Source organism: Drosophila teissieri, chromosome 3L (genome assembly GCF_016746235.2).
Source record: "Drosophila teissieri strain GT53w chromosome 3L, Prin_Dtei_1.1, whole genome shotgun sequence".
Lineage (NCBI taxonomy): Eukaryota > Metazoa > Arthropoda > Insecta > Diptera > Drosophilidae > Drosophila > Drosophila teissieri.
This window is the reverse complement of record NC_053031.1, coordinates 19802409-19829172: the sequence shown is the minus strand read 5'-3', so window position 1 is coordinate 19829172 and position 26764 is coordinate 19802409. Positions and strand designations below refer to the sequence as shown.

Here is a 26764-nt window from a genome sequence, read left to right as displayed (position 1 = left end):
AATGCTTATAGTGCTACTAGTTATGTTCCCTGGCATATTGTTATAAATTTTTGTAATTTCACCGGTACCACTGTGCAACAATAGACAAAATCGTTTTGCAGCACTGCCAGCCGCTGTCATTTCACCAGCCGTCACATAATCACTCACCACACATTTGGACTGCAAATTGTTTTTCTACCATTTCTAGTTATTTCTAAGTAAATTGCGAGTGGATATTGCTGTCAATATGTTAGCCCGCGCTATCCGAGTGCGCCCCATGATGCGGGGCATCGCCTCGGCGTCAGTGTGGACCCGGAATGGTCCCGTCCAGAATTCCTTGATGCAATACAGCCGGGATCGGTCGTTGCGTCTCCAGCGATTCCACGGAGCCAATTTGATGGTTCAGCGCTTCTACAGTCGCAAGCGGGATGATTCTGACGAGGATCTTATGTCGGAGAGTCAGGGACCCGAACTTATGTCCGATCGGGATCCCCAGCTTCCGGCAACTGTGGCGGTGCCGGACGTGTGGCCACATGTCCCGCTGTTGGCCATGCGCAAGAATCCTCTCTTTCCCCGCTTCATGAAGATTGTGGAGGTATGGTTTCATGTCACTGGACGCAGTGGTATATTAGGCTTCTAACCAGTTTTTAGATCATTTAAAAGTACGCCTTAAAAATATAATACTATTAAATTCTTTCGGTTCCAAAAAATCTGATGTGTAATTAGGTATCCAATCCCATAATCATGGATCTGCTGCGTCGCAAAGTCAAGCTGAATCAACCTTATGTGGGCGTCTTTCTTAAAAAAACTGATGGCGAAGAAGAGCTTATCACCAATTTGGATGATGTCTACAATCTCGGAACATTTGCCCAAATCCAAGAACTGCAGGATCTGGGTGATAAGCTGCGCATGGTTGTGGTGGCTCACCGTCGTATTCGAATAACAGGTCAGGTGGTAGAGGACGTGCCACCTCCTAAGCCCGGTAAGCATTTTTTCCACACACCCACTAAGCGCCCAGATATGTGACGTATGTTTCTGCCCTTAGTGAAAATGACAACTTTGCATTATCCTCTATTTAATATAAAATTACAAATCCCAGCTGAAGATCAAAGCACTGATCAAGCGGATGCGACGCCTATAAAATCAAGGTCCGACACAGCCCGAAAGCCTCGTGGCCGAATACCCAGGAATCGGACCGGAAAATCACGTGAATCGGCGAGCGCTGAAGAACTAGCACAAAACCAGACTCTAGAGCCGCCACTGAAATCAGGCAAAGTCGAGTCATCGAGTTCGTCAAAGCCTTCAACAGAAGGAAAGAAAGTGGAACCTGAGGCGGAAGGAAATGCCAGTCAATCTGCGCCGAGCGCCCAACCTGTTCTAATTGTAGAAGTGGAAAACGTTAAGCAACCGATTTATAAACAAACCGAAGAGGTGAAGGCATTAACTCAGGAGATAATTAAGACTCTTCGGGACATAATCACAATGAATCCCTTGTATAGGTATGTCCAAATATTATATATAAACCAAGTTATCTATTATTTATTATACTTTCCAGGGAGAGTCTACAGCAGATGCTGCATCAAAATCAACGAGTTGTCGACAACCCCATTTATCTGTGTGATTTGGGAGCTTCCCTTTCCGCTGGAGAACCAGCTGAGCTGCAAAAAATCCTTGAGGAAACCGATGTAATTTAACTAAACTTATATCGAAAATATATATATATTATATATGTATCATTATTCCAGATCCCAGAACGTCTACAGTTGGCCTTAACTCTGCTCAAAAAGGAGTTGGAACTGTCTAGACTGCAACAAAAAATTGGACGCGAAGTAGAGGAAAAAGTCAAGCAGCAGCATCGCAAATATATACTCCAGGAGCAGTTGAAAGTTATCAAAAAGGAACTGGGCATCGAAAAAGACGACAAGGATGCCATTGGTGAAAAGTACCGCGAAAAGCTGAAGGATAAAGTGGTTCCCGAAGCCATTATGACTGTAATTGACGAAGAGCTCACCAAGCTGAACTTCCTAGAAAGTCACAGCTCCGAGTTTAAGTGAGTACTTTTTAATATTTTCAATTTAGCTTAGTTTATATGTTTCTTTATTTTTAGTGTAACAAGAAACTACCTCGACTGGCTTACTTCCCTACCTTGGGGCGTTATCAGCACCGAAAATCTCTGCCTGGAGAAGGCCACTGAAATACTTAATGACGATCACTATGGAATGGAGGATATCAAAAAGCGTATATTGGAATTTATTGCCGTCAGTTCTCTAAAGGGCTCGACGCAGGGCAAAATCTTATGCTTTCATGGACCGCCTGGTGTGGGAAAGACAAGCATAGCGAAGTCCATTGCTCGCGCTTTAAACCGCGAGTATTTCCGTTTCAGTGTGGGCGGAATGACAGACGTGGCCGAGATCAAGGGTCATCGGCGCACCTATGTGGGCGCCATGCCGGGTAAACTGATTCAGTGCCTGAAGAAGACCAAGATTGAAAATCCTCTGGTACTAATCGACGAGGTGGACAAGATCGGCAAGTAAGTAAAAAGCTAACATCACGATATATTGCAATCTAATAAATGACTAATTCAGGGGCTACCAGGGGGATCCTAGCTCAGCATTGTTAGAGCTACTAGATCCCGAGCAGAATGCGAATTTCCTGGACCATTACCTCGATGTGCCAGTGGATCTCTCGCGAGTGCTCTTTATTTGCACAGCTAATGTGATCGACACTATACCCGAGCCGTTAAGAGATCGCATGGAATTGATTGAGATGTCTGGGTATGTTGCCGAAGAAAAGATTGCCATCGCTCGTCAGTATCTGATGCCACAGGCAATGAAGGACTGTGGTTTGACGGATAAGCAAATCAACATTTCCGAGGATGCCTTAAACATGCTGATCCGCAGTTATTGCCGGGAATCCGGGGTGCGAAACCTTCAAAAGCATATCGAGAAAGTTATTCGCAAGGTTGCCTTCCGACTGGTCAAGAAGGAAGGCGAGCACTTCCCGGTTAACGCTGATAACCTGACCACATTCCTGGGTAAACAAATCTTCAGCTCAGATCGCATGTACGCGACAACACCGGTGGGTGTAGTCATGGGTCTGGCCTGGACGGCCATGGGCGGGTCATCGCTTTACATCGAAACCTCAAGACGTCACATACGCCAGGGGGCGAAAGCAGATCCGAATGCTGTTGGTGGATCGCTGCACATCACCGGCAATTTGGGAGACGTCATGAAGGAGTCGGCTCAAATAGCCTTAACGGTGGCGCGCAACTTTTTGTATTCGCTCGAACCCAATAACTTGTTCTTAGAGCAAGAGTAAGTTTTTATTTTTGCTTTTCATTTTAATATTATTGTTATTCTAAATATTTCTCTTACAGACACATTCACCTTCATGTTCCTGAAGGTGCCACACCGAAAGACGGTCCCAGTGCTGGCATCACCATTATTACTGCTCTCGTTTCCTTGGCTACTGGGAAGCCGGTGCGCCAAGACGTCGCTATGACGGGTGAAGTATCCCTGAAGGGAAAAGTGCTACCCGTTGGTGGTATTAAGGAAAAGACGATTGCAGTAAGTAAAAAATAATTAAATGGGCTATTTATGTGTACATCTTAAATATCTTTCATTCAGGCCCGTCGTAGTGGGGTGAATTGTCTAATCCTGCCTGTGGATAACAAGAAGGACTTCGAGGAGTTGCCCACGTACATTACAGAAGGCCTAGAGGTTCACTTTGCTACTACCTACGAGGACGTATACAAGATAGCGTTTACTGATGTAACCGAAACGACAACCAACAATGTTGTGGAGCAGGAGCCGCTGCAGAAGGTTTCCAGTGCGGCTGCTGCCAAGTCGGGAACATGGCCTTAGTCTTAGCTTTAGCTTGGGGGTGTAACGGGTGTTGATAGTTTTTATAAATATCGATCGTTATCAGGTTAATTAGTGTATTTAGACCATAGCATTTGTTAATCCTAATGCCAAGTAAATTGACTGTACCATCGAACTGAAGATAGTACTGCGTATATTCTAGATATCTGCGTTAGCCAATATCCAGTCCAGGTAGCGATCCACTCGAGTGTAGATACCCGGGCGACCCCGTTGTCCGCAACCGACGCCCCAGGACACGATGCCGATTGTGACCCAACGTTGGTTGGGCAGTTGCATCAACAGTGGACCTCCACTATCGCCTTGACACGAGTCCTGACCTCCTTCCGGAAATCCAGCGCACATAGCGGTGTCCGGAACGTGCTGTACAAATGACGACCGGCATTCAGACTGCTTCCAAACCGGCAGGTTAACCTGAAGTTAGGATAAATTCATTTTTTCTCATATATTTCCTTCCCTGTGTATTAATCGAATATAAGCTTTAAAATTTGACCCACCTCCATGAGAATATTAGAATGAGGTCCGCCAAATTTCTGGGTGCCCCAACCGGTGACAATGGCGTTTCTGTCTGACCAATCTTCGTTCACGGGGGGCATACAAACTGGCCAGATGTAGGTGTTAAATATAGTCGCTCTGTCGATCCTGACAATTGCAATATCATTGTCGTAGTTCTGTGGATTATAATCGATGTGGAGCACCATGTTGGCAATCCGGAAATCCCTCGCCCTCGTCTCATTAAGCATATGAGTGTTGTACTCGCCCAGACGCACAAAGATGTCCTCTTTGTTCTTCTTGTAGATGCAATGAGCGGCAGTAAGCACATGACGGTCGGTGATCAAGACCCCACCGCACCAAACAAAGGGCAGACCCTCCTGCAGCAGGGCAGCCATCCAGGGCCACTCGTCTGGCTCGGCTGGCCGTCCACCGGTGAGCCGCGGAAACTGCCTGGAGGTGATTCCACAGCCTCGCTGCTCCGGCTTATTAACGATACGCGGCTCATCCCCGTCCGTACTGGTCACGACTTGCGGACTAAATCGGTTGCTCGTCGACTGGTCAGTGCAGCAAATGCCTATGGAGCTAAAGTTAAAATATAAGTTAAGTCTACTTAACTAAGCGCTTAAAGGTTGCCAAGCCATCTGGAAGAAGGGTACATACCTTTTCTCAATGATGCAAAGCTGAGAGACCAAACGCCAGACATCATTCTTCAGTTCTGGCATGCGACAGAAGATAATGTGGCGACATCGTCCGGACTCCCCCAAAGGAGTGCTACATGATCCGTAATCCTTGTTTTCCTGCGGTTAATTGTTATAGCAACCATACCGATATGTAAGCAGGAGAGACACACTTACCAGCAATTGCGAGGTGGGAGTCTGCCGCTTGTTTAGGCGATGTCGGGAGAGGAAATTCACGACATGGTTTTCCCCGGTGCTATTTTCGTATACCTGATTTTCGGACTCCCCCCATTGAAACTCAGCATTATCGCTAAAGTCGAGAAGATCTATGTGGTATATATTAATTTGTGATAAAAATAACAATTATTTTGGTGAAATAATCTTAGCGATTTAACTCCGATATAAATATGGCAATTAGCTGCATCTTGACTTGGCAGATTTTCTGGGTAATTCAGAGAGCAAACATAACCTATGCTTAACTCACCTATAAAGTCACTGGATAAAGTGTTGCCGACTGTACAATGCGGGATGTAGCCCAGTAATGTCACGAATGCCCAAGAAAAGGCCTTCATTTTGAGGTATTTTCGCGAGTGCCCTGGGACTTAATCGCGTGTCGCTTCCGTTGGCCGCTGAATCAGTTCTGTTTTTTGCAGTTCTCCAGCAGCGAAAGCTACTGTTCCGATATGGAAGCCGGACTCGGATCGGCTCAACTTACAACTTGCCTTGGATACAGATGTTGAACTTGTTCAATGCGTTGTCACTATTGGGTTTTCCTGGCTAACAAAGTGGCTCTCAGGCAGCTCGCGTCTCTCGCGACAGTTCCCGGGCAAAAGCTTTCTGGATGGGAACCGCCACTTATTTATTAAGTATTATATAATATTCCGAGTTAGTCCGAGTACTTGGCTTATCTGCAGGGCGAAAAGCGAGCCACTGAGACGCGGTCCCCTTAATGCTAATGAGCTTAGCTTAGGCCCACTTTTGTTCGTATTATCTCAATGTTGCTGGCAATAGCTTGGCAACATGTTGCCAGGGGCAAAGTAGTGCCCATGATGATCAGTTTGTATTATCCGAGGAGAACGTGATGTGCATCGCAAATGATCCGGTTCGGTGGGTTTTGATTCCATAGAAGTATCATCTCCGAAATACTATGGAAGATTTTATAAGTACTCAAGATATATTCACTATTTAATTGCATTTTGACGCTTGCACATCAAAGCAGTAATAATAAATCAATTGCATGGCAGAACCGGAATCGGAGAAAATATTTGCAATATAAACTTTGTTGTCTCTGCAGAAATTTACAAGTCCCGTGTCATGATTTTAACACTTAACCGTTTAACATTTTAATTTGAAGGTAATACAAATAATAGTACTGGTTTATTAGAGGGCAAAGACAATGGAATGGGTGCACTCCAGCTGGTAGATTATTTCATTGTAATATAAGACGAATAAACAAATAAATGTACTAAGGAATATGTTTAAAATGGAAAGCGGACAATAAATAGTCAAAAATATCCTTGAAAAATTTTAAAAATAATATATTAGGATAATTATTATTTCGAAAGAACTTTTAATTTCTATTATTATTGAATTTCTATTATTTATAAAGGTTGGGTACTTGATTTGCACTTTTGTTTAAAATTGAACCTATCCTCGAAAGTTTTCTGTGAATTGTTTGCCCACCTTCTCCTGCCAATTGGTTTAAAATTGATTTAATATTTATTTAGCGGGTATCTCTAAAATTCAAGTGTTCTCATGTCATAAAAATGGTGCAAATACAACTTCATAGTCAAGTCAAATGGCGTGCAAGTGCGTTAGTTAATTACCAAACCCTCCGATTTAATTACCACCTTTCCCTGCCACTATGACCACCTATAAAACGCTCCCACGACATGGCTTCTCGACGTATTTTGCTATCTGCCACCATGAAGCATTGGAGACGACGCTCTTCCGCTGTTTTGACGATCGTCCTGCAAGTGCTGATACTCATGCTTCCCGAACCTGGAGTGGCCATGACGATGGACCAGTTTTTGACCTCGCTAGACATGATCCGGAATGGCTGTGCGCCAAAGTTTAAGCTTAAAACAGAAGATCTCGATCGACTTCGCGTGGGTGATTTCAGCTTTCCGCCATCGCAGGATCTCATGGTGAGCGCGGCTCGCGTTTTTTAGGCAGTGATAGCTGCTTTTAATAAAATCCTTCTTCCTTTTAGTGCTACACAAAGTGCGTGTCCTTGATGGCGGGCACTGTGAATAAAAAGGGGGAGTTCAACGCTGCCAAGGCTCTGGCCCAACTTCCGCATCTGGTACCCCAGGAAATGATGGAGATGTCCAGGAAATCCGTAGAAGCTTGCAGAGATACGCGTAACTACACTTACATTTACCTTCCTTAGCTGCACGTATATACATATAAATATATCTATATATTTTCGCAGATAAACTATTCAAGGAATCGTGCGAGAGGGTCTACCAAACGGCCAAGTGCTTCTCCGAAAATGCCGATGGAAGGTTCATGTGGCCTTAAAAAAGTTCTTGGGAACTAAGCTTATTCAGGTTTATTCTTTAATGACCAATTTTTAGACGAATTCTGTGTAAATCATGTGTATGTTTAAATCAACAAATTAAATTGAGAAATCCTTGTAATCTTAACCTGAGCGATGACAGAAAAGCCGAAGCGTATACCCTTACTTACGCTGTTGATTCAATTAAAACCAAAATTACTTAATATGTAAAGAGCTTATATATGCCCATTAAAATAAGAAGAATATATAATTTCTTTTTTATTATTTAATCCAACTTTCAATTTTTCGGCTAATCCCACGTTCCTATGACAAAGTCGTCAGATTTTGATCAAATTAAAACTAAAACAAGAGAGAACGCTATAGTCGAGTTCCCCGACTATCTGATACCCGTTACTCAACTATTGGAAGTGCGCAGGAGAGTTTTCAGCACTGACAGTTTTTGGCGGTTTGTGGGCGTTAGAGTGGGCGTGGCAAGCAGTTTTTTGGCAAATCGATAGAAATTTACAAGACTAATACAAAAAAAAAAAAATGTCAAAACATTTTTCAAAAGTGTTGGCGTGGCAACTTTGGGCGGTTTGTGGGCGTTAGAGTGGGCGTGGCAACATGAATCGACAAACTCGCGCTGCGCCTATGTCTCTGGAGTCTGTATGCTTAATCTCAACTTTCTAGCTTTTGTAGTTCCTGAGATCTCAGCGATCATACAGACTTTATACGGTCGGCAACGCTTCCTTCTGCCTGTTACATACTTTTCAACGAATCTAGTATACCGTTTTTCTCTACGAGTAACGTGTATAATTATATATTGACAAACACATATTTGAACACCTCATTGATTTCAAACATTTTATAGTTTATTGCTGATATTATTAACTAAATACAACGGTTTTATGTTTGCAGAACGCACACTTATACATTTTGTAGTTTATAAATACCCAACTGGCTTAGCAACGCATTCAAACTTAGGGAGATCTTTGCATTCTAGAGTTTACAAAATAAATGCAAAACCGTATACAAAAAATGGTTGCCTTGCAAATCTGCGTACAAAGTTCTCTCGTTAGCTACGTATTCATCGTATTCGATATCTTAAATTTCGGGTCGGTATAGAGTAGTGTCGTTATAGATCTCTCAAAAAGGGTCTCACAAAAATATATCCGATTAGAGCGTGTGTGTGGATTTAGTTGATGACGTTGATGGGATGTCGAGGAAACCTGTGCGGCGTTTAGACGGTGGTTTGTGTAAACAACTAAGAGTCTAATAACCTTCACACGTATATAGTAGTTAGTACATTGTATATAAAATCAGTACACATTAATGCTTGTATATTGAACCTTTTCTTAGCTGGTTTGAAAATATTTTTAACTGCTACACACACATCTAAATAGGTTGGTGGTTCCGCACACCTAGTCATACACATATAAGTATATAATTTGATATATCATAGTTAATATTAGGTGGAGATCGACATGCTCGTTTTTAGGCAAGCCCTTGATTCCATTGGGATTGTGTAATGCCGTTGATTGTGTTGTGCGTGGGATAGAATGTTTTTTGAGAGATGGAGAGTGTATACATATGTCGTAGAGGGTTTTTCTCCTTTAATAACTAACCTATAAGTTGCTTGTGCTTCGAGTTGAGTTTTTGTTAACATTACCATCTGGGATCACATTTAGGTATATTAAATAATAAAGTAGAGAGCTAAAGCTTTTCCATCAGCCCTGTTTCAGTTTTCCGCAGGAAATTGTATGCAATTTGAAGATTCCTTGCAGGCCTTCTAATCTTATACCATTTACTTGGTCTTCAGGGAAGACATGGAAGTTGGTTTGTGCTTAAGACGTTTGAGCGTAGAAAATGTCCGGAAGGACAAGACCCTTTAAAGTGGTAGGATGACAGGAAACGATTGCTTAGTAAAAGTTGTGTCTAGGGAGGGCTGGTGGTATTTTGATTATGTTTTCCCACTGTATGGCCAACTAATAGCCATTATTGCTGGCTTAGTCCATCAGTCGAACGCCGGCTTGAACGTCATCGGCCATGCTGACTCCCTTTTTTTTCTTGCCTTCGCCAGCGAGCTTCTTCTTGGTCAGGACAAGGGTTTCTGGCTCATCCTGGGACTGCTGTCGCTTGCCATTTCCGCTGGCTCCTCCACCTCCTCCTCCGCCGCCGCCGCTGTTGCTTCTCAGCTTGAATCGCGTCGTGGCCGCCGCTGCATTGTTGTTGGCACAATTGCATATAGCATCGAAGATCCGCACCACGAATCCTCGGGCGCGATTCACCACCTTGCCGTTCTTAAAATCTGGTATGGCGAAACCTAAGAGATTAGTGCATGCGAGGCGCAGAAAGTACAAAAATACGGAAATAAAGATCAGTGATACGCAAAATACAAGTTAAGTGCAACAAAATATGGTCATGCAATCGAGCTGGCTTGGGTTGGAAAATGGGTGAAAATGGCGTGCGAGTGCATTTGTTAATTATTAATTATCTGTTTTCCTCCATTTTAATTGCCACCTGTCAACAACCATTGAGAAGGCCCAAAAAGGTCGCCCAGTCATCAGTTAGTTAGATCATTTTGTTTCCGCCACCGGTGAAAGCATCCCATTTATATCTAAGAAGTTCAGAGCTCAGCCCTTTTCAAACTTAAGAAGTGCTAATGCAATTAACATTACGCGGAGGTTATCTTTATCAGAAAATTGTTTGTATTATTGATATTAGCGCGAAGATTGACTATTTGATTTTCTTGCTTTTTTTGTGGTACTGACATAAAATTTCCAATATTTCAGTTTTAAATCTCATCAACCAACTTTAAGCATATAGGCCCTCTTAAGTGACAACCGAGTTCAATGCCGCGAAAGTCCTCGAAAAAAAAATTCTTAAGCCTGGTCTTTACTCAAGGCATATTTGTAGAACCCTTATCTCTGCTTCGATTTTCGCAGACAAAGTAAAACGATTTGTGCACAAGAGCATACTCAGCAGCCAGCACTTGGTGAAGGGTTGCTGAAGTGCTCAATAGGGAAAAGCCATACACTATCCAAATAGCCAAGAAGCGAAAAGTACTAAACCACACTGCGTATACTTACTCGGCCGTTTTTCCTTGCCCTGCAAAGGAAGTTACAAGTGTTTCAGTTAGTTCGAAGACGAATATTAAATATATGTGGTCAACCTGTTGCGATTTCTGGCTCTCTACTGCTCGCCTGTTGGCCTCCGTCTCAGCCCGCAGGAGCACATCGTCGAGCGCCTCCCGCAACGCGGCCATGTTGTGGGTATTTTGCTTGAAGGCCTCAATCCTTGCCTCCAGTGACTCCGTTTCGATTCCATCCACGCTGTCCGGGGACGCTGGCTCGGGATCCGCAAATCTGGCATGCATCTTTTCTGTGTTTTTTGAGAATTCCGCTTTATTCTTTGAAAATCCAGTCAGAACCGCTCCGAGCTTTGCCTGTCCTGCGATGGGTATCTACAAGGAGTGTTCAGCAGAGCTCTTTGTGCGTTTACCCAGGAATGCCCTGGAGAAATCAATAGCAAACCATTTGGGGGCCCATACCCGCACATGCGTGCTGACTGCGTGGGCAAGCTTTCGATTTTGGGTGGAAGAGCAGTGGATTTGCACAGAAAAAAAAAAAGATTTGATTTCAACTGTAATTTACTGTACCTTAATATTCCGATGAGGATTCCTAAAATACTATTTTTTTTTTTTGCCAAAGTTAAGATAATTTAAAATCTAAGGAGAACCAAAACCAGTTTACACGAAACTTGTTGAAATATTTGTTTTAATATTCATTCTATAAGTGTGGTTACATAGTTTTGAGGTTGGATCCCGCATTCTTTGTCTTATTGCATACGAAATGATAATGTGGACTACGAACTAAGCTGGCTACTCCAGATGCGAGAGATCGTCCAGCTCGGGCGGTGCGCGCACAATCTCCGTCTCAATTATCAGCGAGTTGGCGTCTAGGGTGCTCTGAAAGATTCAACTGTTATACCATCAACTGCTGGCGCTTCGCTACCGGCACTAACACACACATTCTCGTTGCTCCGTTGTGCAGCTGCTAGTAGACTGCCACTCGAGTTTGAGTTCGAGTTGGAGGCATTGGCCGCGTTGGAGGCCGCGGAGAGCACCACGCTGTGCGGGGAACTGCCACGGCGCACCACCTTTGTCTGGCCCTGCTGCGGCGAGTTCTGGGTGACTATCACAAACTTTTGCGGCGGCTGGTTGGCCTGAATGGCCCTTATCTGGGGCAGGGATGAGACTCCGGGACTTCTAAAAAGAATAAAAATTCAACAGCTTAGTATGGGCATAAAAATATATGTTGACATGGTAAAAGACTAGAATATCTTACTTAACATTTATATAAAACGTTATATTTACCCCTGTCTCTGAGTGGTGGGCATGGACACTCGTCCGATGGTTGTTGCTGTTTGGGCTGCACTCGTGATGGGTGCCGTGTTGATCGTGTTAGATGACAGGGTTACAATGCTTGAGGCGGGCGCATTTCGAACTTTCACTACTGCCTGGCACAGCGACGGCCCCAGGAAGCCAAAGTCGTTTTTGTAGTCCTCCGCTGTATCTGGGGCGGAGCGCATCTGTTTGAGAATAGGGGGACAGCACTTTTGAAGCATGGCGCGAATGTGGCCTGCTGCGGTCTTGTCAGTGTTGCTGATGGAGGTGCCGAGCAGGTGAGGTTCAATGCGCTCTGATATGAACTTAAGGCGGGGAATGATGAAAACTTTTATGACTTCACCTCCCAGCTCTGAGAGTCCTGCAATAGAGCCGTACAGCGAGGACAGGTGCGTCTTATCGTTCTGCAGGGCCTTGCTAAAGATGCTGAAGGGTAGGAAAATGCATGTTAAAGAGTCATTAACTTTGAGTGGGTGCGATTTACCGGGTGACGCGGGTTTGCAGATTGTTGGTTAGGGTGTTGAAGTTCTTGCAGATTTGGGCCATCAGTCGGGAGGCAAAGTCTCGCAGGGCCCAGTGATTATCCAGCTCCGGGCGCATACACAGCTGCTTGGAGACAATGCAGGTCATCACCGAGGGTATCAGTTCGTGGAGCTACGCGGAGACAACATCGTTTGTATGAGAAACAAAGAACAATAATGAAATAAAAAATTCCCTACGTATTTCTCCAGAAACAGCGATGGGTTATCCAGAAGCGCACGAACCATGCGCATGAGGTAAATAAGCAGCGCCAAGTTGTTTTGAACCACATTGACCTTAACTCCCTCGGCAATAAAGGTGCACATGCGGGGAAGCATTTCGTGCAGGCCTGGATCGGATCCCAGCGACTGCAAGGCCTCACCGCGTCGCGGCTCATCCGATCCCACGCAGGCCTCGGTGATCTCCTTATAGTACAACTGTTGCTCCACGGACAACTCGTGGGTGGCCAATTGCTTCACATGAATGGTCTCCACATTCTTCAGCTTGTGGATTTTTCCGGTGGTGGGTTTGCCAGCCGCATCTTTGTTTAGGCCTTGATCCAGCTTAATAACCGGATTGACAGAGTCCAAGAATTGAGAATCCTTCGAGAGCGGAGGTGGATTTTCGGGCACAGTAGGTTGTACTCCCTCCACAACAAACCAATGGGAGCGCAGGGTAAGATCCAGGGGAATTTTTACAGAGTTGCTGGATGTAATCTCTCCCAAGTCAATTTCCTTGTCCTCTGTGAAGTGCAGTTCCCGTCCTCCGCCAGATGCGAAACGGAATGGAATGAAGTCCTTGGCTACGAAGCCGTACTGCGGCTCCACATTTCTGACCTTAAGGGCCATGTCGATGTCTCGCACTGAGAGCTTCTGCCGCTTGGCGTGGTGCATGAACTTGGCCGCATCCTGCACAATTCTTTTTAGTTTGATGGACACATCCTCCGCTAGCTCCTTGGCGGCGTCATCTGACAAGGAGCCCACTCCGATACTTTCCGCAATCACTTTCATGGACTCCGCCGAGATGCTGGAGCCGTACAGCATGCTGCTGGAGGCGCTGCTTGATTTGGACGGTTTTCCACTCATTTTCCAGGTTTTTAGAAATAAACAAATAATATTCGCCGAGCTGCCCGGCCAGTGTGTACACACCGCGAACTAAAATCTAGCTATTCGGACTTTTTGTCGTTTTATTTTCCCCGCCATACTTTGATTTGTACTCACGTTATGTTTTGACTATTTTCGATTTCAGGTAAAGAAATACATTCTTATGATAAATATTTAGCTATAATAGCTTAAAAACTAATAGTACCTTTGTACAAAGCTTAAGTTAATTGAGACCATATGAAATATAATAAACGTATATATATTTGCTTCCCCAGATAATTATTTTGACAATTAATATATGACTGTGTATGTATTCTTTATAATAATTTTATATATTTCAGTACTGATTTTACATAATAATCTGCGAATTTTTTCTAGCTAGTTTTAACCAGAACTTACTGCTGGCACACTATAGATTTCGATAGTTGCCTGCGAAATTCCACCGCACGGTCACACTGTCGCGCAGACATCACGTACACCCCAGCTGGCCACACTGAAACGCAGTCTTTTTCTTTATTTATGTTCGTAAATTTTTGGTTGCCTGGCTTTTTGTTGTTGCGCCACATTAACAATAACAATTGAAGCGCCCCACCGCCCCCCTCGAGTTGAGAAAAAAGTGAAATATCGGAATCGCGGATTAATGTGCCACATGCGAGAGGCGTTGCAACGTTGCGTCGTCGTCGGGCGTCGAACAAAGCAGTTTTTGGGAAAGTGAAAACGGCGCCATTTTAGAAGCTGGCAAGCTACGGCCGAAGGCTCAAGAAAAGTGCAAATGCAATGTGTGCAACAATAGATTCTCCTTTTGGCACAAAGAAAACCGACTACTAAGGTCGCGAGTGCAGGTGCTAGCCCAGAAAACAATCAAGCGTAAGTGTGCTGTGTAAAAGGTTTTTTTTTGGACGATGTCGCCGCGGTTTGACCTACTTTAAATGCGATTAAGACAGCCACCAAATCGAAAACACACTTGGCTAACAAAAGTGAACCTTTGCAGCACCTCAGCGACTCCAAAATATGAGCTGTGGCCAAAATGAGACGGCAGCAGCAAAGGTTCTGGAAACGCAACGCGCACAAGAATCCGGCAGTGAAAATGAGGCAAGTCGTTCAAATGGCCCCTATAAAGCTATATGTAAAGTGTATTGTTGTCCTCAGGAAACCGATTCCATTACGGATCAATCGAGCCAGTCGAAGTCGAATAAGTCAGCCACACAGTTCAGCGTGCAGCGTTCGGACACCGATGGCCTGCGAATGAGAATCTCTGCCATCCGCCCCCCTTCAGGAGTCCTAGCAACAAAGAAACCCCCAAAGACCCGAAAAATGTCCACCCAGGACACCGAGTCCGGCTGCTCGGAGGCCAGAAATAGAGCAGGCACCAAGAAAGTCAAGGTCAAGCGCAAGAAGCTGGCGAGTGCAAGTGGGATTAGTAAATCAGACAAAGTGTCCAAGTCCAAAAAGTCACAGATCTCGGCATTTTCCTCAGACTCCGAAGACGACCTGCCCTTAAAGGTCCACCAGCAGAGAGCTCCGCGATTGCTGCTCACTGCTATTTCCCAGGCGGCTCAGTCTGCCAGCAAACCCACCCTGGATATTGGAATCTCCTCCAGCGACAACGAGTTACCTAACCTTGTGCAGGCGGCAATCAAGCGAGTGGAGAGCGATACAGAGGACACAACTGTGGAAGGAAGTTTCCGCAAGGCGGCCAAAGACAAGAACCTACCCCAGTACCAGTCAACTTTGCTGCAGGACTTCATGGAGAAGACTCAGATGCTGGGGCAGACCGCCAACGCGAAGCTTTCGGAAGAGAAAGCGGCTAAAGCTAAGGAGGAGCCCCAAGCGCAAACCGCTAATCCTCGGAAGCGCAGAGGTAGACCGAAAAAAGTGGTTTCCACAGTTCCTGCCCCTGTAACCTCTGGTCCAGCTATAAACGAATCTGCCGATTCGGGTGTGATTAGCACCACTAGCACTACACAGAGCACCACTCCCTCCCCAAAAATGCAAAATGAGAATAGTGTGCCCACAGGAACGCTGGCAATTGCCTCCAGCAGCAAGCCTAAGATCGACATGGCGTATCTAGACAAGCGAATGTATGCCACCGAGCGGGTTCTATATCCACCGCCGAGGAGTAAGCGGCGGCAGAACAATAAAAAGGCACCCTCCAGCTCATCCAACAAAGAAGAACTTCAGCTGGACCCTCTGTGGCGGGAGATCGATGTGAACAAGAAGTTCCGGCTAAGGAGCATGAGTGTAGGTGCGGCTAGTGGCACTGGGGCGAGCACCACCATTTGCAGTAAAGTCCTGGCCGCCAAAAGCGGTTACGTCTCAGATTACGGAAGCGTACGACATCAGCGAAGCAGCCACAACCACAACTCTGGTTACAAGTCCGATGCCAGCTGCAAAAGTCGATACAGTACCAAGAGTTGTATGAGTCGCAGGAGCAGGGCAAAGAGTTGTGGCTACCGAAGTGATTGCAAGGACTCTGGAAAGGCAGGCCTAAGAATGAGACGAAAGCGCCGTGCTTCTATGCTTTTGAAAAGCTCTGCAGACGATCCAGTCGAGGATCAGGACATCCTTCAGTTAGCGGGATTATCTCTGGGCCAGAGCAGTGAGGAGAGTAACGAATACATTAGCAAGCCGAGCCTTAAAAGTCTGCCCACGACTAGTGCCAGCAAGAAGTACGGCGAAATCAATCGCTATGTGACCACGGGGCAGTATTTCGGTCGGGGCGGCAGTTTGACTGTCACAAACCCGGATAACTTCATTAGCAAAATGATGAACCAGCGGAAAGAAACCCCGGCTCCCAGCAAATCGTCCTGCAAGATTAAATCCCGCCGCTCCTCGGCTGCAAGTATGTGCAGCAGCTATGTGTCTGGGGTGTCTAGAATGCGTCGCAGACATCGCCGGAAGAGTTTCAGTCACAACAAGTCATTGAACATTGATTCCAAGCTGCTTACCGAAATTGAGATTATTACAAGCACCTTCAACTCGAGGTGCCGAATCCAGGATGATCGTTTGACCGGGAGCAGTGGCAAAGAGAAGCTGCTGGCCGATGCCAACAAGCTGCAGGCCACTCTAGCAGCCCCGAGCCCTGCCCAGCAGTTGACTCTCAATGGAGGAGGATCAGCTTCCACCCTTTCCAAACCATTAAAACGGGGCTTAAAAAAGAGAAAGCTCAGTGAGCCCCTAGTGGACTTCGCTATGTTATCCGCTAGCGCTAGTGGAACTCCCAATGGTAGCGGAAGCAGTAATGGGAATACCAAACGTCGACACAAGAAATCTCAAAGCAATGACAGTTCCAGCCCTGATGATCATAAGTTGCCGTTAAAAAAGCGCCACTATCTATTGACTCCAGGAGAGCGTCCGCCTGCGGAAGTAGCATTCGCCAATGGGAAATTGAACGCAGAGGCCTGGGCTGCAGCGGCGGCGACTGCTAAAAGCACTGCGTCAACCAAATCGCAAGCACAGTTTAATGCGAGGAGCGTAAAATCTGCGCTAACGCCCAAAAAAAGGCATCTTCTGGAGCAACCTACGGCTGGAAGCGGCTCATCGGCAAGTAACTCTCCCCTGAGGATTGTTGTTGATAATAATTCCATAAGCGGTGGAAAATTACTGGATATTAGTCCTAGTTCCTTGTGCTCCCTTAAACAGCAGAGGAGAGGAGGAGGAGCTAAACAGAAGGTGTCGGCATCGAAGGACTTGGTTCAGCTTCAATCCCCAGCTGGTAGCTATCCTCCCCCTGGAGTGTTCGAGCCATCTGTGGAGCTGGAAATCCAAATTCCTCTTGGTAAACTGAACGAATCCGTCATAACCAAAGCAGAGGTCGAGTCTCCACTGCTCTCAGCATTGGACATTAAGGAGGATACGAAAAAGGAGGTTGGCCAGCGCGTTGTCGAAACCTTGCTCCACAAAACGGGAGGCAATCTTCTTCTGAAACGGAAGCGGAAAAAGATAAATCGAACGGGATTTCCCACTGTTCGCAGGAAGAAGCGTAAGGTTAGCGTGGAACAGCAAGCCACTGCCGTAATGGATGAGCCCGAGCCGGAGTTTGACCCCGATGATGAGCCACTGCAATCCTTAAGAGAAACCAGGAGTAGCAACAATGCTAATGTGCAGGTACCACCTAATCATCCACTGGATTGTGAGCGAGTTCCACAAGCAGGCGAGGCCAGGGAAACCTTTGTGGCCAGGACCAATCAAAGAGCTCCTCGCCTATCGGTGGTGGCATTGGAGCGTCTTCAGCGTCCTCAAACACCAGCAAGAGGAAGACCGCGAGGTAGAAAACCTAAAAATAGAGAACAAGCTGAAGTTGTATCTTTACCACCGCCCAAATCGGAACCTGAGATAAAGCCGGCCAAGAAACGTGGTCGGCAACCCAAGCAGCCGGTACTGGTAGAAACACCTCCCACACCACCTCCCCAACAGAAAAAAAACAAACTAGAACCAAATATTAGACTACCAGATGGCATTGATCCCAATACGAATTTCAGCTGCAAGATTCGCTTGAAGCGGCGAAAGAACTTAGAAACTGGAGCCCTACAAAAGAAGGATAAGCCAGTCCAGCCAGCGACGGTCGAAGAGATTCCTCCAGAAATTCCCGTCAGTCAAGAGGAAATAGATGCAGAAGCAGAGGCTAAACGGCTAGACAGTATTCCTACAGAACACGATCCCTTACCTGCCTGTGAGTCCCTCAATACCGGCCCACAGGACTATGCCAGCTGTAGTGAATCCAGCGAGGATAAGGCATCAACCACTTCCTTTCGGAAACTATCTAAAGTTAAAAAGACCTATCTTGTAGCAGGACTCTTCTCTAATCACTATAAGCAATCCCTGATGCCGCCACCAGCGAAGGTGGTTAAAAGACCAGGCTTGGAGGAGCAAGTGGGTCCTGCGAGCCTCCTGCCACCTCCTCCCTATTGCGAAAAGTATCTCCGAAGGACTGAAATGGACTTTGAGCTCCCCTACGACATATGGTGGGCTTACACTAATTCCAAACTACCCACTCGAAACGTTGTGCCATCCTGGAATTACCGAAAGATTCGCACCAATGTATACGGCGACTCAGTGCGTCCGAATTTGGCCGGATTCGATCATCCCACCTGTAACTGTAAGAACCAGGGAGAGAAATCTTGTTTGGACAACTGTCTAAACCGTATGGTCTATACGGAGTGCTCGCCCAGTAATTGCCCGGCTGGAGAGAAATGCCGAAACCAGAAGATCCAGCGACACGCCGTCGCACCCGGAGTGGAGCGCTTTATGACGGCAGATAAAGGATGGGGAGTGAGAACCAAACTACCCATTGCGAAGGGAACCTACATTCTGGAGTACGTGGGAGAGGTTGTCACGGAAAAGGAATTCAAGCAGAGGATGGCCAGCATATATCTAAATGACACCCATCACTACTGTTTACACTTGGATGGAGGACTCGTTATCGATGGTCAGCGGATGGGCAGCGATTGTAGGTTTGTCAACCATTCTTGCGAACCGAACTGCGAGATGCAAAAGTGGAGTGTTAACGGCTTATCTAGAATGGTTTTATTCGCCAAAAGAGCCATAGAGGAGGGAGAGGAGCTGACATACGATTACAACTTTTCGCTGTTCAATCCCTCAGAAGGTCAACCCTGCAGGTGCAACACGTCCCAGTGTCGTGGTGTTATAGGAGGCAAGTCGCAGAGAGTAAAACCCCTTCCTGCTGTGGAGGCCAAGCCAGCTGGAGATGGACTTTTAGGCCGAAACGGTCGCCAACGGAAGCAGAAGGCCAAAAAGCACGCTCAACGGCAGGCGGGTAAGGATATTTCATCAGCAGTGGCGGTGGCAAAGCTTCAACCGTTGTCCGAAAAAGAAAAGAAACTGGTCAAACAATTCAACACATTTCTAGTCAGGAACTTCGAAAAGGTTGGTGTACTTTTTTATAATACAAAATTTATATTAAATACTATTCATTTTTCTTTCATTAGATACGCAGATGCAAGGCAAAGCGGGCGAAAGCTGCAGCGGCCACTGCAGCTTTGCCAGCCCTCGGCGTGACCAATGGGGAAATCCCTGGGAGACGACCCTCTACACCATCTTCTCCTTCCTTGGCAGCGCAGATTTCCGCGCTTTGCTCACCTCGCAACATAAAAACCCGTGGATTGACCCAGGCGGTGCATGATCCCGAACTAGAGAAAATGGCCAAAATGGCAGTAGTTCTACGGGATATTTGCAGTGCTTTGGAGACCCTTAAAATGTCAGATTTGTTGACGACAGTGTCCAGCAAGAAAAAGAAGGCTGTAAAGAACTCTTTGAGTGGAAAATTGGGAGCTACAGCTGCAACTTCAAAAGTGGAATTCAGATCGATACAAGCCCAAGTGGAACAGGGGCATTACAAAACGCCGCAGGAATTCGATGATCATATGCAGCTGCTCTTCGTGGAGGCCAAGCAGCAGCACGGCGATGATGAGGGCAAGGCAAAAGCCCTCCAGTCCCTAAAAGATAGCTATGAGCAACAGAAGGTCGCTAGCTATGTTCAGTTAGTGGAGATTCTTGGTGATTCAGAATCGTTGCAGAGCTTTAAACCAAAGGATGTGCTTTCGCCAGAAGAGGAAGCGGGAAAAATGGCAGTAAAAAAGTCACCAGGAGCAAAGGAGAGAGATTCCCCAATTGTGCCATCGAAAGTAACTCCGCCACCACTGCTTCCTATTGAGGCCTCTCCTGAGGAGGATGTAATTAGATGCATTTGTGGATTGTACAAAGATGAGGGTTTGATGATTCAGTGCGCCAAATGCATGGTGTGGCAGCATACTGAATGCACCAAAGCTGATATCGATGCGGATAATTACCAATGCGAGCGTTGCGAGCCGAGGGAAGTGGATCGAGAGATTCCGCTAGAGGAATTCACCGAAGAGGGCCACCGTTACTATCTCTCCCTAATGCGTGGGGATCTTCAGGTACGTCAGGGCGATGCCGTCTATGTCCTGCGGGACATCCCCATCAAGGATGAGGCCGGAAAGGTGTTGCCAACAAAGAAGCACACCTATGAAACGATCGGAGCCATTGATTACCAAGAGTGCGATATCTTTCGGGTGGAACACTTGTGGAAAAACGAACTGGGAAAGCGATTCATATTCGGGCACCATTTCCTGCGCCCCCATGAAACTTTCCATGAACCATCGCGCCGTTTTTACCCCAATGAGGTGGTAAGAGTTTCCCTTTATGAGGTGGTTCCCATTGAGTTGGTCATTGGTCGGTGCTGGGTTTTGGATCGAACTACTTTCTGTAAAGGACGCCCCATGGAATGCAACGATGAGGATCATTGCTACATCTGTGAGCTGCGTGTGGACAAGACGGCAAGGTTTTTCTCAAAAGCCAAGGCCAATCATCCAGCCTGCACCAAGAGCTATGCCTTCCGAAAATTTCCCGAGAAGATAAAGATATCCAAGAGCTATGCGGTAAGCTCAAAATATTTAATTAATTGATTAATCGAATTTAATCAATGATCTTAACCTTTTAGCCCCATGATGTGGATCCGTCGTTGCTTAAGACAAGGAAGCATAAGACTGAATTAGATGTAGGAGCCGGTCCAACAACAACGCACAAGGTGCCTGGCAGGCAGGAACAGCATCAGCCCAAGATGGTTGGGAGAAAGCCTCGTGGAATCAGTGCCCCAGCGGATGCAACAGCTGTCCATGTCGTAACACCCATGGCGCCCAATAAACAGGTGTGTGGGCTAACCAGTTTTGAAATCATTTTATTACAATTAACTTTAATTTTCCCCCTTCAAAAGATGCTTAAGAAAAGGCGATCGCGTTTAGAGAACGTTCTGATAACTATGAAGCTTAAGTGTCTTGATGCACAAACAGCACAAGAGAAGCCCATTGACTTGTCATACCTGCTGTCCGGACGCGGCGCCCGGCAGAGGAAGACCCAGCAGTCCAGTAGCAGTTCCATGGCCACTTCGACATAACAGATGTAACCAGCGAGTAGATTAAGCTGTGTATATACGCCTAAAATTAGAGGCATTGAATAATATTTATGGAACTTCAATTAACAATTAGCATTTAGCCATGTAAGATGTAACGGTGATAGTAGTAATCCTAGAGTGTACATTGTTATGAACAAATTTCGTGAGAAGGCCTCCGGTCCCGGCTAAGATGAAACAGATTATGAATTATGGTTAATATAAGGATTTATTTAAATACTAGTGTTTACGCCACCACACGAAGCCCCCCATTTAGATGAATTTCTTTTGTTTTTAATTGTTTATTGCATCTCCATATTGAGTTTGTTTTACGAAACTAGCCCCCGCTCGTCCTTGCAATTGAAAGCGTTTGACTTTTGCATTGTTATTTTAAATTATTGTATTATGTTATAGCTGCTTAATTATATAACACCCAAGTAGGACGACTTATTGCGCTATTAGTTTTTAGTTATTTTCAAATTGTTATTAACTGCTAACACAAATTTTAAATGTGAAATAAAAAATATATTTTTATTAATCAATACAGAATTTTTAAATCAGCCGCCTGTTGAGCAGAAGTGTTGTTGGATTGTTCAACAGCTACGTTATGCAACACTGCCTGCATGGGCGTAATAAAACTCGAAATTGGGTAACTTGGTACTGTCGATTATGTATCACTTTTTTTATTACTTAAATGCATTTACTTATTGTTTTTTTTTTACATTTTATTATTAATCATAAAATAATGACCCCCCCTTAAATGTGCTTGGCCACGCCCATGACTATGCAAGCATCTGTTCGGTGAAGTTGAATTGGACTGAATTGACCATGCTGTGTAGTATATTAAAACGCTCGTTTCAAGCGCATATAAAGAAAGTGAATAACTTCAATGTGCTGCGGTTAAGCAGTTCCAGTGGACAACGAGGAGAGATCCAGGACGCACTGGACATAGAGGCCAATCTCTTTGGGAATTCAGAGTTGAAGCATGAGCCGATAAACACGAGGGAAGCTTTACGCAAGAATCGATTTGCGGGTAGAAAACCCAAGGTGCCCATTGCTCCAGTAGCATCTCGCAAGCTCCCAGCTTCAGCACCTCCTGCTCCACGAATTGCTCCAATTCCCGCTCCAATAATTAAGGACAATGAGCTGAATTTGGAGTTTATGCGCCTCACCCTGCAGGATCCCCTTACCAGCACCCTACTAACCACAGTGCGTTCCCGCAAGCGCCGTGATAAGAACCGGCAGATCATCGTCGAGGGCCGCCGTCTTATCCAGGAAGCCCTGCAATGTGGTCTCAAGATGGAAGCACTACTTTTCTCTGAGAAGGAACAGCTGGCTTTGGTAAAGGAGGAAATAGGTATTGCGCAGCTGGAGACGGGCACCAAGATTTACAAAGTGCCTCAGCACGACCTAAAGACGTGGTCTTCGCTAGTAACTCCTCCAGGTTTGATGGCTATATTCGATAGGCCATCGGACAAAGGCTTGGACAAGAACCTGGCCGAGCAACAGCGTCTGGGCTCTGAGCCCTTGCCCATTACAGTTGTGTGCGACAATATCAGAGAACCCAACAATCTGGGCAGCATCATAAGGACCTGCGCCGCTCTGCCTTGCACTCAGGTGGTGGTCACCCACGGATGCTGTGATCCCTGGGAATCGAAGGCTCTGAGAGGAGGCTGTGGCGGTCAGTTTAGAGTTCCCATTCGGGATGATGTCACTTGGGAGGAGCTCGCGTTAACCATTCCCCCAGAGGCGGCCGACGACTGCCATGTTTTCATTGCCGAGAGTAACCAAAGGAAGCGGGAGAACAATCAGACCATTGATTATGCGGATATCCAGGGCCTCGGAGCCCATAACTTGCTCATTATTGGCGGAGAGAGTCACGGAGTCAGTGAAGACGCATACCGGTGAGGGGTGTAACAAATGTGTGATAAAAAGCAATACTAATAATGTATTTATTTTGTCAGTTTCTTAAACTTGGTTGGAGGTAAAGGAAAGTGCATCTATATTCCACTGGCAGCTGGCATCGATAGTTTGAATGTGGCATCTGCCCTGACGCTGTTGCTTTTCGAACTGCGCCGAAAACTCAGCCAGCAGGCATCAGCGAAAAATTAAGTTTTGAAAAACAAGAGTTAAAATTAAATATACTATTTTCTTGAAGAGTTAATTTTCATGGCTTTAATTGTATAAATCATAGCTAACCGTTTATCCATTGTAAATTCCATTTGGAAAATTTGTAACTTTAGTTTATTAGTTATTTTGTTATGACCCTTTCGAAAAAACAATTTTCACTTTCCTTGTGTCAGGCATAATATAAATTTATTGCTAGGCTGTTTCACAAATAGAGTAATTAATAATTACATTAAATTCAACTATTAGCTTCGATTTCCTTGTAAACCTCCCGCTTATACTCGTCCAGACCACCTTCAATCGCTCTGACTGTGCGATTACCACACACCCAGAGTTCCTTGCAGACGACCTTAATGAGGCGTTCGTCGTGGGAAACCAGGATTACGCCGCCCTAAAAAAGATAGTACATATTTATTTCATGCTGCAAATTACCACAGCCCATTTTACCTTAAAGGCATTGATAGCCCGGCCTAAAGCATCAATGGTTTCAATATCCAAGTGATTAGTCGGCTCATCAAGCACCAGAAAATTGGGTTCCGCTATCAAATAAATATATTGTGTTACATTGTAAATGGAAAATAGGAACCACTATTTTACCCATGCACATTTTCGCTAAGGCCACTCGCGATTTTTGTCCTCCAGATAAACTGGCAATGCTCTGCAGTGCCAGTGGTCCGGATATGCCGAAGCTGCCCAACTGCCGGCGATATTCTTCGTCCGGGCGACCAGGAAACAGTTCTGCCAAAACTCCCACACACGTCACATTCATATTCAGATGATCCACATGGTGCTGGGCAAAGTATCCGATTCGAAGACCGCGATGCAGGACAATATTTCCGTAAATAGTACTAAGTTGACCGACAATAATCTTCAGCAGCGTCGACTTTCCCGCTCCGTTTTCTCCGACAATGCAGATCCGAGAGTCCGATGTGGCTGATAGGTTGACGCCCTTGAAGATGGGTAGGGGATCTTCTGGATTGTAACGGAACGTAACCTCCGAAATGGCCAGCACGGGAGGATTAAGGGGCTCCACTTCGGGGAATTTGAGCGTAACCACAGTCTCCTTTTCCACTGGCTTTAGTTCGGGCCTGCAAAGAAACCGTAGACGTTTTATAATTTATTCAAGTCATTAAGTATTTCGACTTTCGAACTTACAGTTTTTCGAGCATTTTAATTTTGGATTGTACAGACGAGGCACGATTTGCGTTGTATCGGAAGCGATCGATGAAGTCTTGGACATGAGCTCTGTGAGCCATTTGGGCCTCGTACTCTCGTCTTTGGGACTTGAGCTTCTCCGTCTTGGTCTTCTCGAACTGCTCATAGTTTCCCCTAAAAAAAATGTATTAATATTTTAATTGGGCTAATTTTTAATGTAGTTACTTGTATGCCTCCAGTTCCTGGGAATGTAGGTGAATAATGTCTGTCGGCACCGTGTCGAGGAAGTTTCGATCGTGAGAAACCACCAGAATGGTGGTGGCCCACGTCTGCAGATAGTTTTCCAGCCAGATAATGGCTTTGATGTCCAACATGTTTGTCGGCTCATCAAGCAGTAGCAGATCGGGTTTTGAGAAAAGTGCCCTGGCCAAAGCCAGACGCATGCGCCAGCCGCCTGAGAAGGATTTGGTTGGACGCAGTTGCATGTCTGCGTCAAACCCCAAGCCCTTAAGTATCACAGATGCGCGGGCCACGGCCTTGTCGGCCTCGATGTTCTGCAGAGAGGCGTAGGTCTCGCTCAGCTCATTAGACAGAGCCGCATCCTGAACTCCATTGTTAAGGGCAGCCAGAATCTCCTTCTCCCTGGTCAAAAGTCTCGTTCGCTCCGTATCGCATTCCAGCACGCTCTCCACGGCTGGTGTGTCATCGCCCACCACCTCTTGTTCAACGTGGAGCACAGATATGTGCGAAGGGATCTGTAGCTGTCGCTCGGCAATCATCCGAAGAAGAGTGGTCTTGCCCAGGCCATTGCGTCCCACCAAACCATAGCGGCGTCCATAAGATAGCAGCAGATTCGCATTCTGCAGAAGAACTCTGGAGGGGATTAACAATAATTTTCGGTTGGCCAATTGCTCTGTTAGGTTGCCTTACTTTTCGCCAAAAGCCAGGTCAAAGTTTTCGATCTTGATGTCCATGGATCGGTTGAGGCCTTTCTGGTCCAGCTTGGTGTTCTTCTTGTTGGTCACCTGGGAGGCTGTTGCCGTTTGTAGCTTCACCGCAACGGGAATCATTCCATGTTTGTTCACCTCCTGCCGTTTCTCCTGCTTCTGCTGCAGTTTGGCCTCCGCCTTTCCCAACTTCTTGGAGTCTACTTTCTGGCAGAATAAGAATGATTAAGTTGATATGGTATATTAAAAGCCTTGGTTGCATCGTATATCTATTTCCTAGAAGTGCTTTGTCAATGACACTTACATTGACGCCGTCTTTGTTTGCCACCCATATGCTTTGCATGTCCTTATCGAGTCGTTCCATGTTCTTGGCCATCTCCTCGATGTTGACCGGCGCATTGAGAACTTTCCGCTCCACGTTGACCTCATTGTTCTTCATTATGTTGAGGAACTGCTCGCACAGCGTTCGGACGCTCTCCTCCGACCTGTCGCAGTCGACGCTTTGCAGGATGTCGCCCACCGCATCAAAGATGTCATCGCCGCTGTCGAAGTCCTCCTCGCCTGGCAATTAGCATTTGAGTTCGGGGTTAAGTATAAAAGATCACAGGCCAGGCGAGCAGAGGGCACTTACTTCCGGTGAGCACGCCCACGACATAGGTGAGCAGCTCGTGGTCGATTTTGGGAAACTCGCGCTGCAGAATGCTGGTGTACTCGCTCATCTTGGCGTTGATCGCAAATTCGGTTTCTGAACGTGTGGCAGTCGGATATTAATTGACTTTTCCGACTTTTACACCACCGCAAACGAAAACTAAAGGGGAGAGCAGAGTGACCGTCGCTGGGTCGGCGAAGCAAATTTCAGAGATGGTCACACTGCTTTACTTCTAATTTGTTCCCTAACAATATATTTTTTGTAATATCGGTATTTTGTTTTGTTGCTTTGAGTAGTCTTACCACCAGCGAAATGTGAAGTGTTTAAACAAGGGATTCTAAAGTTTATTGCTCATTTTTCCATTCACTTCAAGGCGGTGCAGTGTGAACGTCCCTCAAGGTGA

General features: G+C 45.8%; 8 protein-coding genes across 16 annotated transcripts; 4 read left to right on the top strand and 4 right to left on the bottom strand.

Moving 5' to 3' along the window:
* Positions 1 to 114: 114 nt before the first annotated feature.
* LOC122616010 (lon protease homolog, mitochondrial) lies at positions 115 to 4001 on the top strand. Of its 2 annotated transcripts, none has more exons than XM_043791236.1 (9): positions 115 to 574; positions 706 to 961; positions 1079 to 1478; positions 1535 to 1664; positions 1725 to 2029; positions 2087 to 2509; positions 2565 to 3293; positions 3356 to 3545; positions 3606 to 4001. In XM_043791236.1, the coding sequence occupies exons 1-9, from the start codon at positions 227 to 229 to the stop codon at positions 3840 to 3842; spliced, it is 3018 nt and encodes a 1005-aa protein (XP_043647171.1). In that variant the 5' UTR covers positions 115 to 226; the 3' UTR covers positions 3843 to 4001. The 2 variants fall into 2 exon arrangements, with proteins under 2 accessions (XP_043647171.1, XP_043647170.1); XM_043791235.1 differs by having other exon boundaries at positions 1025 to 1478.
* LOC122616014 (trypsin-1) lies at positions 3862 to 5967 on the bottom strand. The gene is made up of 5 exons (XM_043791243.1): positions 5514 to 5967; positions 5207 to 5355; positions 5013 to 5149; positions 4355 to 4934; positions 3862 to 4271 (listed from the first exon to the last, which is right to left on the bottom strand). Exons 1-5 carry the CDS (start codon positions 5599 to 5601, stop codon positions 3999 to 4001), a joined length of 1227 nt encoding a protein of 408 aa, XP_043647178.1. The 5' UTR covers positions 5602 to 5967; the 3' UTR covers positions 3862 to 3998.
* A 146-nt stretch (positions 5968 to 6113) lies between these two features.
* LOC122616017 (general odorant-binding protein lush) lies at positions 6114 to 7770 on the top strand. 3 transcript variants are annotated; one of them, XM_043791250.1, is made up of 4 exons: positions 6114 to 6136; positions 6961 to 7176; positions 7242 to 7392; positions 7464 to 7770. In XM_043791250.1, exons 2-4 carry the CDS (start codon positions 7018 to 7020, stop codon positions 7550 to 7552), a joined length of 399 nt encoding a protein of 132 aa, XP_043647185.1. In that variant the 5' UTR covers positions 6114 to 6136; positions 6961 to 7017; the 3' UTR covers positions 7553 to 7770. The 3 variants fall into 3 exon arrangements, with proteins under 3 accessions (XP_043647185.1, XP_043647184.1, XP_043647183.1); XM_043791249.1 differs by lacking the exon at positions 6114 to 6136 and adding an exon at positions 6222 to 6383; XM_043791248.1 differs by lacking the exon at positions 6114 to 6136 and having other exon boundaries at positions 6955 to 7176.
* A 1703-nt stretch (positions 7771 to 9473) lies between these two features.
* On the bottom strand, positions 9474 to 10985 carry LOC122616016. Of its 2 annotated transcripts, none has more exons than XM_043791246.1 (3): positions 10702 to 10985; positions 10619 to 10637; positions 9474 to 9852 (listed from the first exon to the last, which is right to left on the bottom strand). In XM_043791246.1, exons 1-3 carry the CDS (start codon positions 10903 to 10905, stop codon positions 9536 to 9538), a joined length of 540 nt encoding a protein of 179 aa, XP_043647181.1. In that variant the 5' UTR covers positions 10906 to 10985; the 3' UTR covers positions 9474 to 9535. The 2 variants fall into 2 exon arrangements, with proteins under 2 accessions (XP_043647181.1, XP_043647182.1); XM_043791247.1 differs by having other exon boundaries at positions 9474 to 9837.
* Positions 10986 to 11288: 303 nt separating this feature from the next.
* On the bottom strand, positions 11289 to 13624 carry LOC122616012 (transcription initiation factor TFIID subunit 6). Of its 5 annotated transcripts, none has more exons than XM_043791241.1 (5): positions 12654 to 13624; positions 12419 to 12588; positions 11905 to 12360; positions 11553 to 11796; positions 11289 to 11509 (listed from the first exon to the last, which is right to left on the bottom strand). In XM_043791241.1, the coding sequence occupies exons 1-5, from the start codon at positions 13536 to 13538 to the stop codon at positions 11465 to 11467; spliced, it is 1800 nt and encodes a 599-aa protein (XP_043647176.1). In that variant the 5' UTR covers positions 13539 to 13624; the 3' UTR covers positions 11289 to 11464. The 5 variants fall into 5 exon arrangements, with proteins under 5 accessions (XP_043647176.1, XP_043647173.1, XP_043647177.1 ...); XM_043791238.1 differs by having other exon boundaries at positions 11289 to 11496; XM_043791242.1 differs by having other exon boundaries at positions 11559 to 11796.
* A 411-nt stretch (positions 13625 to 14035) lies between these two features.
* On the top strand, positions 14036 to 21982 carry LOC122616009 (histone-lysine N-methyltransferase ash1). The gene is made up of 6 exons (XM_043791234.1): positions 14036 to 14423; positions 14548 to 14648; positions 14706 to 19442; positions 19505 to 20974; positions 21037 to 21243; positions 21310 to 21982. The coding sequence occupies exons 2-6, from the start codon at positions 14568 to 14570 to the stop codon at positions 21487 to 21489; spliced, it is 6675 nt and encodes a 2224-aa protein (XP_043647169.1). The 5' UTR covers positions 14036 to 14423; positions 14548 to 14567; the 3' UTR covers positions 21490 to 21982.
* A 155-nt stretch (positions 21983 to 22137) lies between these two features.
* Positions 22138 to 23647, top strand: LOC122616015 (rRNA methyltransferase 3, mitochondrial). The gene is made up of 2 exons (XM_043791245.1): positions 22138 to 23387; positions 23448 to 23647. The coding sequence occupies exons 1-2, from the start codon at positions 22312 to 22314 to the stop codon at positions 23593 to 23595; spliced, it is 1224 nt and encodes a 407-aa protein (XP_043647180.1). The 5' UTR covers positions 22138 to 22311; the 3' UTR covers positions 23596 to 23647.
* Positions 23648 to 23772: 125 nt separating this feature from the next.
* LOC122616011 (ATP-binding cassette sub-family F member 3) lies at positions 23773 to 26544 on the bottom strand. The gene is made up of 8 exons (XM_043791237.1): positions 26344 to 26544; positions 26017 to 26273; positions 25696 to 25919; positions 24991 to 25638; positions 24766 to 24939; positions 24208 to 24698; positions 24058 to 24149; positions 23773 to 24001 (listed from the first exon to the last, which is right to left on the bottom strand). Exons 1-8 carry the CDS (start codon positions 26429 to 26431, stop codon positions 23849 to 23851), a joined length of 2127 nt encoding a protein of 708 aa, XP_043647172.1. The 5' UTR covers positions 26432 to 26544; the 3' UTR covers positions 23773 to 23848.
* Between the last annotated feature and the right edge of the window lie 220 nt (positions 26545 to 26764).